The 13,295-nt window shown below is 53.1% G+C and overlaps 2 protein-coding genes across 2 annotated transcripts in view; one reads left to right on the top strand and one right to left on the bottom strand.

Moving 5' to 3' along the window:
• The window catches only part of JAKMIP3 (Janus kinase and microtubule interacting protein 3), a 118,753-nt gene extending 116,882 nt beyond the window's left edge, over positions 1-1,871 (bottom strand). The window contains exon 1 of the mRNA XM_064145339.1: positions 1,778-1,871. The gene's annotated coding sequence lies outside the window, so the exon portion shown is untranslated. The remainder of the gene's footprint in view (positions 1-1,777) is intronic.
• Positions 1,872-2,735: 864 nt separating this feature from the next.
• Positions 2,736-12,484, top strand: BNIP3 (BCL2 interacting protein 3). The gene is made up of 6 exons (XM_064145332.1): positions 2,736-3,155; positions 6,596-6,773; positions 7,777-7,861; positions 9,614-9,720; positions 9,824-9,973; positions 11,625-12,484. The coding sequence occupies exons 1-6, from the start codon at positions 3,119-3,121 to the stop codon at positions 11,674-11,676; spliced, it is 609 nt and encodes a 202-aa protein (XP_064001402.1). The 5' UTR covers positions 2,736-3,118; the 3' UTR covers positions 11,677-12,484.
• The last annotated feature ends 811 nt before the right edge of the window (positions 12,485-13,295 follow it).

Below are 13,295 nucleotides of genomic sequence, written 5' to 3'. Positions count from 1 at the left end.
TTTGAGGTGCAGCCTCACCAGTGTGAGGACGGTTTTGGTGTAAAGAAGTCAGCTATAAAGAAGTGAAACCAACAGAGCGTGGCTCTGTCAGAGCTTCTCATGTCAACAGCCTGGGTAAGCACTAGCAGCTCAGAAATGAGCTCAGTTTGGTAGTTAATGATGAACAACATTCCAGGAAAGGCACAGCATAAACATATACATCCTGAGGTGATCTCCAGAGGCAGCCAAGTGGTTAATAACTAAGCCACCAAGTGATAAAAACCCACAGGAGAACAAGGAGTTCTTTTAAAAGCTGTTTTTAAGGACAGAATCACGATCATGAAATGGTTCAGGTTGTAAGGGACCCTAAAGATCACTGAGTTCCTGTGCTTTGCTGGGGTGAGCAAACCTGGCAGCACCATGCAGCTGGGGAGGACTAGAAGGCTTGTCATGAAAGCCATGAGCTTCATTGTGTGCTGAGCAGATGACATCAACCTGCTTGCTGAACAAGAGGAAATGGTCTGAAATTGCACCAGGGGAAGTTTAGGTTGGAGATTAGGAAAATTTGCTTTGCTGCAAGAGGCATTGGAACAGGCTGCCCAGGGAGGTGGTGCACTCACCAACCCTGGAGGTGTTGAAACGTGGATATGGCACTTGGGGACATGGTTTAATGGCCATGGTGGTGATGAGTCAATAGGTGGAACTCACTGATCTTTGAGAGTATTTCCAACTCAAACAATTCTATGATTCTATGATCTGCAGGCACATTGTCCTAGGTCAGCCCTGAGACAGGCCTCTGGCTGCACCCACTGTTACTTACACTGTTTCTGTTGTCAAGTCAGTATAGGTCACTGAAGCCAAAGAAGCTTCAGTCAACACCATCCATTTCTAAACTGACACAACTTTATAGCCACTTTGGGATTGCAAGCAGGGTTTGTAAAACATCTAAAACTGTTCCTCACAACTGTTGTAAGATGGTTGTGCTGGTGTGAGTTGGAGCAGAGCTGGCTCTGCTCAGGGCTGGGACTTTCCAGCCAGGCTCCACTCAGGGAGCCACTTGCTGAAGTACAGGGCAGGGTTGCACGGCCAGGAGCTGCTTCTAGCAGGGAGAAGCTGATGGGAGAGTTCCTGACAAGTGCTGAGCTGCACAAAGGCTCTGCAGGAGACTTGTTCCTGGCCACACCAAGGGCACTGCCATAGCTTGTGCCACACTCTGGGCTGCAGCTGTGGGGAGGAGCAGCCAGGACAGGTGACCCTCAACTGCCCAACAAGGGATTGCAGCCCATGGATGGCATCTGCAGGAGGAAGCTGAGGGATCAGCAGGGTCAAGCCTCTTCTCCACTGGCCAGTGTCCCAGGAAGACTCTGTCCTTTCTGCCTTCCCTCCCCATCCCTCTGTTCCTGAGTGCAGTTCCAGAATCCAGCTCCTGAATCCGGTTCCCATCTGCTGCTGAGTGCAGTCTGGGACTTTCCCAGTGTCTGCTCCAGCATCAGTGGTGCCACTGGTGCCATCACTGCCACCAGGACTTGCGTTCCATGTTGGTTTGTGTCTCTTTGCCCCTATTCCGTGGAATTATTCTTCTTTCCATCCCTGCTGGTTGAGCTCCCATCCCACCCCATCAGTCTCCCTGCTTTCTTCCCTTTCCCTCCCCTTCGGGAAAGCAGAGGGAACCACGGAGAGCCTCGGGCAGGCCTCTGGGGCCAGCACATCCCTGCCCCAGGACACCAGAGACACAGCACTTCTGAACGCGCTCCACACCGACCCCTACGCTGAAGCTGACCGAAGAGTTTGACCTCACCTCTACCTCAGGCATCGCCTTTCTCCTGTCCCTGAGGAGGCAGGCCCCTGTCTGTGACCGAAAGGAGCTGATCAATACCTGACGGGCGGGAGGCAGGGGACTGTCGGTGCGCAGGTGGCGGACGGTGCGGAGCGGCAGGAGCGCAGCGGCGAGGCCGGCGGCGCGGCTGTGCGGAGCGGGACCGTCCGGGGCGGGCCGTCGGCGGCCGCACTGCCCGCATGTGGCCGCCCGCAAGTTGCCGCTCCCCGCTCAGCCCCTGTGAGGCTGGGCATTGCGGCGCGATGCGCACACTGGCCTGCCGGTGGCGCTGTTGCAGTGCTTTTAGGCCATGCCGTCAGGCCGCTGAGATGCTAAAGCGGCGGCGGTCTCAGCTTCAGCGAGCCGGGCAGTGCTCCGTCACGTCTGAGAACCATAGAACAGCAGAGTGTCAGTGGTTGGAGGGCACCTGGAAAGATCAAGCCCAACCCCCCTGCCAGCGCAGGATCACCTGTGCCAGATCACACAGGAACGCGTCCAGGCAGCGTTTGACTATCTCCAGAGAGGGAGACTCCACAACCTCCCTGGGCTCCAGGCAGTAGTCCGAGGGAACCTGAGGGACCTGGAGGAACTGTGAGGAACTATGATGTAATGAATCCCAAACGACTATCTGAGACCTGGAAGGACCATGATGGTGAGGTGAGACTCAGAAGACGTGAGAGAAACCGAGACCAGCCGAGGTGGCGTTCGAGGCGCCCCACCGCGCCCTCACGGAGCCCCCACGGAGCCCCCACGGAGCCCCCACGGAGCCCCCACGGAGCCCTCCGCGCCCTCCGGCCCCCGCCCCGCGGCCGCAGCCAGTGGCAGTGCAGCGGCTTTGGACGTCACGGCGACACGCCCCGCAGCGGCAGCCAATGGAAGCGGGGAGGGGTTTGACGTCTGCACGTCACGCCCCGCAGCCACGGCCAACGGGAGGGGTGCGGCGTGTGACGTCAGGGAGCAAGCCCCTCAGCAGTGGCAGTGGGCGGTCAGGGCGCGTCCGGCGGCGGTGGGAGGGCCGCGGTCAGTCCGCGTCTGGCGGCGGTTGGAGGGCCGTGGTCAGTCCGCGGTCAGTGCGCGTCTGGTGGCGGTTGCAGGGCCGTGGTCAGTCCGCGGTCAGTGCGCGTCTGGTGGCGGTTGGAGGGCCGTGGTCAGTCCGCGGTCAGTGCGCATCTGGCGGCGGTTGGAGGGCCGTGGTCAGTCCGCGGTCCGTCAGTGCGCGTCTGGCGGAGGGCCACCGTCCCTCGGTGCGTGTCCAGCCCCGGCCGCAGCACCCCGGCACTTGCCCGTGGCTCCCCCGGGCGGCAGAGCAGCGGAGAAGGCGCCATGTCGCGGAGCAGCCCGCAGGAGGAGAATCTGCAGGGTAAGGGGCCTGACTGTCCGTGGCCATGCCCGGCCTCCTGCCGTCCCTCCCCCGGTGCCCGCTGGCCCGTGCGGACTCGGGCGGCGCTGAGGCGGGCGGGCCGCGGGCTTGTCAGGAGGCCTGGCGGTATCTCTGTCTCCGCCACCGGGGCTCTAGGGTGGGCGGTTTGGTCTCGTTGCCCGGCCTCAGCCTTGCGGGCGTTCTGCAGAGGCCGAAGCCTCGGGGCAGCGTGTCGCAGCTGTTCACCGCGGTGCGTTCTAGCAAACCCGGGGGAGTCGCTCCCTAGGCGGAGTGCGCAGCGGTTTTATCCCCGGCTGAGGCTCGGCGTGGCTCTTCCTTTCGTTCCGCTACCGCGGGCCATCAGCACCCGCTCCGGCTGCGGCTGCGGCGGGTTTCCCGGCCGTTAGCCTGTGACCGTGCGGCAACCTGGCGGTAATGGCTCATTAGACTTCCTAATAACGCAGAGAAATGATGACTGGGGTGGAAAAACAGGTTGTATTTAATAAGCCGTGGTGCCTGGGTTGTGCAGCCGAGTGGGCGAGTCTGCCTGCGTTACCAGAGATCCCTGTGCTGTGGAAAGGAGCAACCAGAGCAAATCCATCTTGCAAGGGAAATATCTGTGCATGACTACCCATTAAACTGTGTGATTTACACGGTGGTTTTAGCAGTTGGTGGAAACATCCCTGCCTTTCTCTGGAATTTTGCTGTAAATGCATGAAGAAGTTAAGGTTTCCCGAGCTGATTGAGTACTTTCTAAATGCTAATTTGTATTCCCACTGCGTGAACCCTGGGTTGAAATGTGATGGAAGTTCAGTCTCTTCAGAATCGTTCCCCAGGATATGGTCTGCTTGGTTATCAGTGCCACGTTGCACCTGCTCTTATCTGATTGTACTTCCAACTTCATAACAACAACAGCCTCCTGTATCTTTAAGTGGGAATAGATCAGCACATTCCAAGTGCAGTGGCACAACCTTGCTCTGTAGTGTGTGATCCTTCTGTTAGAATTTTGATTAGCTCCATGGTTTTGGATGTGCTGGACCCAGAGATGGGCTGCTTTAGGAAGCAGTCCATGGAAACGTAGTATTAGAGGTTGGGAGGGACCTCGAGGGATCATCAAGTCCAACTGCCCTGCCAAAGCAGGGTCACCTAGGGCAGCTCCCACAGGAAGACGTCCAGATGGGTTTGGAAACTCTCCAGAGAAAAAGACTCCACAGTCTCTCTGGGCAGCCTGCTCCAGGGCTCCAACACCTTCACACCAAATAAGTTTCTCCTGTTCAGATGGAACCTCCTGGGTTCTGGCTTCTACCATTGTTCCTTGTCCTATTCCCGTCTGTGGTGCTGGTGAGGGCTGGGATGTGAGTGAGCCTCAAGTAGCAGGAGAAAAGTGTAGAACCATGTGTGCAAGTCATCGTGCAGCCCACAGAGCTGTTCAGCTTCTGGAAGTGGAGGAGCAGAAACTGAGATTGGGATCACAGAATGCCAGGAAGGGACCCCAAGGAATCATCTGGTCCAGCCTTACTAGGGATACGACAAGGAGCCTTGGCAGGCAGATCAGGACCTGGCTGATGTTTTTAAGGTAGACAGTAAACTCTTCATCTGGACACTGCCTTAATTGACATTTTGGTGGTTGTGATCATTGTTTGGTAACCACCTGGGCTTTGAGAAACGTTGAGGGGAAGAGTGGAGAAAGTTTGGCCGTGAACATGTACCCTGGCACATGGGGTCAGAATCATAGAATCAACCAGGTTGGAAGAGACCTCCAAGATCATCCAGTCCAACCTAGCACCCAGCCCTAACCAATCAACTAGACCATGGCACTAAGTGCCTCATCAGGTGGAGAGAAAGAAGAACACAAAGAGTTGTGGAGTAAGAGGCCATCCAGAAGAACGCTCTTTGGTAACCCAGGAGGTTTCCATCCAAGAGAGTCTGTGGCTGCTTAGATGAGAGTGATTAATGTCATGAATGGAGGGGGAGCAAAGTGGCTTTCTGGTGTTTTCATTCAATTCGTGACCCTTCCATCTCTTCACAAGTGGAATATCTGTCCCTTCATCTGATGTTTCTACTCCACCTTGCCTTCTCCCCTTCCATACACCTTCAGAACTGCTGTTCTGTCAATCCCTTCTGTGTAAAGTGCTTTAGTTCCGAGCTCTCCCCCAGCTTCTCTTCCTCCAGAGCAGGAACAGCCCAAACACTCCTGTTTATGCCTCTCCCTTTCCTTGGACACCCTTCCTGTTGTGCTCAGCCCAGTTTGGGGGTGGGTTCACTTGCTCCCTTTCTCTTGAACTATTCTGGGATGGACTCAGTCCACCTACCAACCTCTGCTGTTGTTTGTTGATCACAGAAACGGGGTGGTGGTGTGGTAAATTCTATAGGCAGTGATAGAATTCCAACATTATCTGCCTCTTGAGAGGTGATACATAAAGGGCACAACAGACTTCTGTGCCTGAATTGGTGCCTTGAGGTGGATCCAGGCCCTTTTGTGCCTGGATTGCTGCTGCCCCAGGAGAGAAATGTTATTCAGCACACTTCCAAAACCAACAAAGCAGCAAGCAGCATGTGACCCTGGGTGTTAAATGTCCTACAAGCAGCCAGCACATGATTTGCTGGTTGCCACATACCCTGTCTGTTGCTTCACTCTGACATCTACACATGCTTGTGGGGAAAAAAAGGCTGAACAAAACAAGGGTGGTGGGCTCCTAAGCCACAAATATTTCCTATAAATAAGTACACATCAGGGAGAGGCCTTGAGGTGATGTGGTTTGGCTCCCAGCTGTCTTGAATAAAACACATTAAATGTACCCTGAAATCCAAGATTTTCAGGGCTTGGAGAACATCTTTGTTTCAGCTCTGTGGGGCAGCCCAGTTGGCTAACAAAATCCCTGCTCTCTAGCATATTTCTGAGGTGGGATGTCGTCTTTGTAGCCCTTTGCTGTATGACAGCACTTGTGGAGAGGGTACAGCAAAGGGTTATGAAGATGCTGAGTGGGCCTGGAGCATCTCTCTGATGAGGAAAGGCTGAGAGAATTGGGGCCTTTTAGTCTGGAAAAGAGCAGCCTAGGGGGGATCCCATCAATGGTGATCAATACCTCGAGGGTGGATGTCAGGAGGATGGGACCAGGCTTTTTTCAGGGGGCAACAGGCACAAACCTGAACCTGAGAAGTTCCATCTAAACGTGAGGAGAAAACTGCTTTAAGGGTGCTGGAACAGGCTGCTCAGAGGGGTTGTGGAGTCTCTCTTTGGAGACATTCAAAACCCACCTGGATGTATTCCTGTGTGAACCTGCCTTGGCAGGGGCTTGGAGTCCATAAACTCCAGAGGTCCCTTCCAACTCCTACCACTCTGCATCACACTGAAGAGGGTCAGCAGGCTCATGCTTTATCTGCTTCTGACACAGACCCTCTTGGTTGACTCTCATCCTGTTTTTGGTGCCCCCGAGCAGGTTCCTGGGTGGAACTCCACTTCAGCAGCAATGGCAGCGGCAGCACTGTCACCCCCACGGGTCAGGAGCAGGTGCCAGCCTCCATTTCCATCCACAATGGTGACATGGAGAAGATCCTGTTGGATGCTCAGCATGAGTCTGGGAGGAGCAGCTCAAGAGAAAGTTCACACTGTGACAGGTAAGGAGGTGCCGTGGTGTGGGCAGAGTGAAGGTCACCAGTGCACAAAGTCAGTTTTGAGCTCAAGGGGTGGGGACAGCTGCAAGAGAGCTGCTGTAGGTCTGTGGCCATCTCCATGTGCTCGTGCAGCTGCTTGCAAGAGACAGCTGAGAAGCAAAGCCACCAATCCGGTCTGTTGCAGGTCAGACCAGAGCAGGGTGCACACCTGTAGAGAGCCACGTGTCACATTGAACAAACCAGTGTTTAAAGACTGAAGCAATGTTTGGTTAGAAGCTTGTCCTGCAGTTTGAGGGGAGGAGAGGACTCCAGAAGAGTTCTTCCATCTCGTGAAGGTGTCCTCCTGAGGTTTGGGCTGTCACTGGGATGGGTTCATCTTTGTTCAGGGAGTCTCAGCAGTGTCCTTAAGAGTGCCACCAACACTGTTGCCAGCAACAGGAGGGTCAGGGAAGGGTGAGCAAAAGCAGCTTACATTTGTAACAAGTTGTAACTGCTGGAGACTTCTGCTGCATCTGGTGTGCAAAGCACAGCAGGAGTTTTGAACACCGCAGATGATGATTTCTAGGAGTAGAACACCACAAAACAACTGTCGGTGTTCTTGATTCACTGCTTTGATGTTGGTGGGCTCTGACGGCTGCAACCCAATGTTTATTTTGAGGAGCACAGTGAACTACAGGACACAAAATAGAAAGTAGGTTTTAGAACTTCCTCTTGTGGCTTGTTGGAAGTCAACCATTTCTGCTCGCTGCTGGCTGCTCCTTGTTAGCCAGAGAGCATAGGCCTCATGCAGCTTTGCACAGCAGCGTTCTTGGCAGGTTGCTAGAAAACCAAAGATGCATTTGGTATGGTGGCTGGATTCTGTCACCACTGAGAGATGGTCAGGGCACTGCAGCTCTTGAGAGGATGACACATACGAGCCTCATGGACCATCTTCCAGTGCAGACCCCAAACCGTGCCATAAACCACTCAATGGATTCTTTCTTACTTGGGCTTCTCTTTGAATCAGCCCTCCTCGGTCCCAGACACCTCAGGACAGCCACAGAGCTCTGGAGCTAGAGAGCCACAGCAGTGGAGAGAAGAACAGCTTCCAGGTGGGTCCTGGCTGGCTTTGGGGGCAGTGAATTTCTCACTCTTGCTTTTTAGAAAGCAGTACTGGGAAAGAAGGGAGAAGCTCATCATGGAGGGACTGAAATAATTTGGAATGGTCTGTGCAGAATCAACCAGTTCCCCATGAGCCAGCAGTGTGCCCTCATGGCCAAGAAGGCCAATGATGGTCTTCTGGGGTGTATGGTGAATGAGCCAGCAGGTTGAGGAAGGTTCTTCTGCCCTTCTACTCTGCCTTGGTGAGGCCACAGCTGGAGTATTGTGTCCATTTCTGGGCTCCCTAGTTCACAAGAGACAGGGAACTACTGGAGAGAGTCCAGTGGAGGCTGGGAAGATATTGAGGGGTCTAGAGCATCTCTGTGAAGAGGAACAGAAAAGGCTGAGAGCCCTGAGGCTGTAGAGCCTGGAGAAGAGCAACCTTAGAGGGGATCAGCCCAATGCTCAGCAAGAACTAAAGGACCTGTGGGGTGCAAGAGGATGGGGCCAGACTCTTGTCAGTGGTGCCCAGTGACAGGACAAGGGTCAAAAAGCACAAACTAGAACCCAGGAGGTTTCACCTGAAGAGGAGGAACAACTTGTTTGGTGCTGGAGCCTTGGAGCAGGCTGGGAGGTTGTGGAGTGTCTCTCTCTCTGGAGAGATTCCAATCCCACATGGGCATTGTTATGCTGGGCCAAGCTGCTGTGAGTGCCCCTGCTTTATCAGGAGAGTTGGACTGGATGATCTCCAGAGGTTCCTTCTGACCTTAGCACTCTGGGATTTGGGGGTTCTCTGTAGTTTAGATCAGCTCAATATATTACTGGAAAGGAATTCTTTTTATGCTGTTTCCAGAAGCCCTTCAGACACTGCAAGCTAGTTTAGACTTGGAGAACAAATACTCCAAAGTTAGAAGCCAATCAGAGAGTTGCCTGGACAGCTTTATCTCCCCTCCCACGTGGGTCTGTGTGCCTCTGGAGCTGTTTGACTTCTGCAGTCAGATGCTATTTTTAGCTCAAGAGCTTGGCTCCATTTCATGCACACACATTAAGCAAGAAGCTCTGTTCTGACTCAGCAGTTGTTCCATGATGCACTTGAAGACCACAGCACTGTTGGTCTGGGTGGGTTTTTGGGTGGGTTTTCTACACAGATGGGTGCAGACAGACCTGGGCTCACTTCAGTGCTGTTCCCAGAACTGCTCCAAAAGGCTTTCATAGACTGAAGTGTGTTTCCCTTGACTTAGGAGCTGGAGATCTTTCATCTGCTTTAGAAACCAGGCAGAAAGTGTCTTCTGCCCTAGTGTCCAGCTGATGATGGATGAACTGGAGGTAGTTTCAGGCCCTGTATTTGTGATTGAATGCAAGGTTCATAGACTTTACAGAATGGTTTGGGTTGGAAGGGATCTTAAAGATCATCTAGTTCCAACTCCCTTGCCATGGGCAGGGATACCTTGCAATAGGCCAAACGATGGAGGCACCATACAGCCTAGCCTTGAATCCCAGGTTCTGGGATTTTATTTCCAGTGTAGGCTTTTCTGGGACAAACACAGGATGTGGATGTGAGGTATGGTGTTTCCCACTCACATCCAGCCTTGGAGGTGGGTCTCCGTCTTCCCCCTGGCTTGACCTGAGATCTGAATGCTTCAGTAGGAGTGGCGATGGGAAGGGATGGGAGAAGTGAGCATCAGAAGAGGAACTTTGCCTTGCAATGCTCACTCACCACCTGCTGTAGCTCTGCAAACTGTTTGATAACAGCTCTGTTTCAGTCTGAAGAAGACTTTCTGGAAAGGAGGAAAGAAGTGGAGAGGCTCCTGAGGAGAAATGCAGACTGGATATGGGACTGGTCCAGCAGGCCAGAGAACATCCCACCCAAGTGAGTGCTCTCCCTGACACAGGGTGGTCTCGGGTGGCGGTTTGACTTCCATGAGCCCACATGGCCCTCAGGTAACACTGAGTCTGTCTCCTTCCAACCCCAGGGAGTTCCTCTTCAAGCACCCCCGGCGCACAGCCACCCTCAGCATGAGGAACACCAGTGTGATGAAGAAAGGTGGGATATTCTCAGCAGAGTTCCTCAAGGTCTTTCTTCCATCCCTGCTGCTTTCTCACCTGCTTGCCATTGGCCTAGGGTAAGTTCCCTTCAAAATCTCCAAGCAGGCAGAGTATTACCTGTTGTCCTTGGGGCCTAATTCTGATTCCCAGTGCATCAGCCTTTTCTCCATGGGAAAGAGACAGGCAGGAAGAGCTTTGAACTTCTCTGGTGGTGCTGAACACAAAAGCAAACAGCCACTGAGTTAATTGGATTGGAAGAGACCTTTAAGATCACAGAGTCCAACCGTTAGCCCAGCACTGCCAGGTCGCCACTAAACCATGGCCCTCAGCACCACACCTCTGCCTCCTTTAAACACCTCCACAGATGGTGATTCAACCACCTTCCAGGGCAGCCTGTTCCAGTCTGAGAACCCTTTCAGTCAAGAAGTTTCTTCTAATCTCTGACCTAAACCTCCCTGGGGCAACTTGAGGCCATTTCCTCTTGTCCCATCACTTGTTCATAGAAGAGACCAACCCCGACCTGGCTCGAAGCTCCTTTTAGGGAGTTGTGCAGATCAAGAAGGTCTCCCCTCATCCTCCTTTTCTCCAGGCTGAACAACCCCAGGTTCCTCAACTGCTTCTGACCAGACCCTTCAGCACTGAAAGTCACACTTCAAAAGAATGACTTCCTTAGGCTAAAGGAGGTGTGTGAAAAGAAGATGCAGTGTAGGGAGCTGTGGAAATGTGCTGTGGTGGGATATCATGGCCAGAGAAATAGCAAGAAATAGGTGGAGCTGGTGGTTAAAGGAGAGGGGCATGGATTTCAGAGGTGTTTAACAACTGGGAAAACAAGGTAAGAAAAGAGACAATAAAACACAGAATCACAGAATGTTAGAGGGTGGAAGGCACCTCCAGAGATTGAGTCCCACGCCTCTGCCAAGGCAGGATCTCTTAGGGTAGTCTGCACAGGAATGCATCCAGGTGGATTTGGAAAGTCTGAAGAGAAGGAGACTCCACAACCTCTCTGGGCAGCTTGTTTCAGTGCTCTGTCACCCTCACTATAAAGAAGTTTCTCCTCATGTTGAGGTGGAACCTTCTGTGTTCCAGTTTGTATCCACTGCTCCTTGTCTTACTGCTGCTGACTAGCAAAGAGGTTGGCCCCAGGCACTTGACACCCACCCCTCAGATATTTGTATACATCGATGGTATCTCCTTCCAGTCTTCTCTTGGGTCTCTCAGCCACAGAGAGACCTGAGAGAAGATTAGAGAACTGTCTCTCTCCAACACCCAGCTTGGACACCTGAGGTGGTGTTGCTTTGATATCCTCATTAGAGTTTGCTCCATGGAGACCCTAGAGCAGCCTTGCAGGATTTGAAGGAGACTATAGGAGCACTTGAAGGGGACTTTTAACAAATGCTTGGAGTGACAGGGTGAGGGGTGGTGGCTTCAAACTGGAAAAAGCTGGATTGAGGTAAGACATGAGGAAAAAAACTCTTCTCTATGAGGGTGGTGATATGCTGGAGCAGGTTGCCCAGAGATATTTTAGAGACTCGAAGCCTGGCAGTGTCCAAAGCCAGGTTGGATGGGGCCTTGATCAATCTGCTCTAGTGGAAAGTGTCTCTGCCCATGGTAGAAGGTTGGAACTAGATGTTGTTTTGTGTCTGACAACACAAACCATTGCTTGAGTCCTGATGTGCTGTAGCTGGTCTGGAGTTCAGTGCTCACTGACCTTGTGTTCCTCATCCTTAGGGTTTACATTGGGAGACGCCTCACGACCACGGCTTCCAGCAGCAACTTCTGAAGCCACCTGGAGTTGAGTTTGAAAGCACAGCAATGCTGAGGAGGTGACAGTAGGAGGCTTTGAGCTGCCTTGGCTTGGTGGGAAGGGCAGAGACACTCAAGCTGATGTATCATACAAGTCTTCTGAGCTGGTTCATCGCACTGCTTTTGGTGCATCCCCATCCCTGCTGCCGCTTCGTAGTGAAGCACCTTGGGGAACTCAAGGGACAAGAGGCTTCACCCCAGCTCTAGCCTAGCAGTTGTGACCCAGGCAGGTGTTCCTCTGAGCTCCTGTGCTCCATGGCTGTGAGCAGTCCTCACTGTTGCTGCCACCACCACAAGAGACTAGCCTAGAGCTACCTATGGCTTTAGCTGTCATGGAGGGGAGTCCAGAGGAGCATCAGCTTCGCTCAAACTTCCTTATGTAGATCATATAGAGTAGTGCAGAGGAGCTTCTGCTGCTCTCCAGGCATCTCTTCCCTGTGTTGGACACATCTAGGGGAAACATCTGAGTGAAGCTTCTCTTGGGTGTCACTATTTCAGCATGTGAACTAGTGAAACCCCAGTTGAAATCTGGCTTTGGTGCCCCACAAACAGCTGCTCCTGCAAAGATGTTGACTTCTGAACAGTTCCTCCTCATGTAAGCACCTGCAGACTGTTTGCTTCTCAGCCTTTTAACCTGTAAAGTTGCATCCCCTTGTACAGAGCCCCTGCAGGCGTGCGTGCTACTCTGCACCCATCCCCAGCTCTCACCTTATTTAATGAGCAGAAGACAATGGTTTGCCCAAACTCCATGTTTTATATATTTAAATAAAAGGGTTCCTGGTGGAGGCTGAGCTTTCTCCTTCCCTTTTCTCCAACAGCTGTGGAAAGGGGCTGAGAGTGCTCCTCCCACTTGACCTTCATGCTGGTTACATGCTTGGGCTAACTGCCTTCAGTGGTGGTGGAGTGGTTATGTAGATGAGGGGAAAGCAGGGGATGGTGTCTACTTTAGCTGGGCTTTGGACACTGTCTCCTAGAACATCCTCCTAGGGAAGCTTAGGAAGGTCAGATTAGTGGGCAGTGAGATGGGGTGGGAAGTGGCATGAGGAGAGAGCTCAGTGTTGTGAGCTGTAAGGCTAGTGGTGGTCCTCAGGGCTCAGAACTGGCCTCAGTCATCTTCAACATCTTCATCAACACCCTAAGGAAAGGACAGTGTCCCCTCAGCAATTTTGGTGATGGCGCCAAACTGGCAGGAGTGGCTGACACCCTGTCAGGCTGTGCTGCCATTCAGCCAGGCCAGGCTGAAGGATTGGGTGAGGAACCTCACAGAGTTCAACAAGGACACATGTAGGGCCCTGCTCCTGGGGAGAGAAACCTCCCTGCACACCAGTACAGACAAGGGGTGACCTGCTGGGGTGCAGCTCCACAGAGAAGGACCTGAGAGGACAGGGTCACCATACACGAGCAACAATGTGCACTCCTGGCTGGTAAAGCAAATGGTCTCCTGGGGTGGAAGAAGTGTGTGGCCAGCAGGTGATGAGGGTTCTGTCCCTCTCCTCTGCCCTGCTGGGACCACAGCTGGAGTGTTATGTCCAGTCCTCCCACATTTCCATGAAGGTTTTCCCCAACCCAACACCAGCCTTCAGGGAGCTGCTGCTG

The sequence above is a fragment of the Pogoniulus pusillus genome, chromosome 6, assembly GCF_015220805.1.
Source record: "Pogoniulus pusillus isolate bPogPus1 chromosome 6, bPogPus1.pri, whole genome shotgun sequence".
NCBI classification, from domain to species: domain Eukaryota; kingdom Metazoa; phylum Chordata; class Aves; order Piciformes; family Lybiidae; genus Pogoniulus; species Pogoniulus pusillus.
The sequence above is the reverse complement of the archived record's forward strand: the minus strand, read 5'-3'. Positions and strand labels throughout refer to the sequence as shown.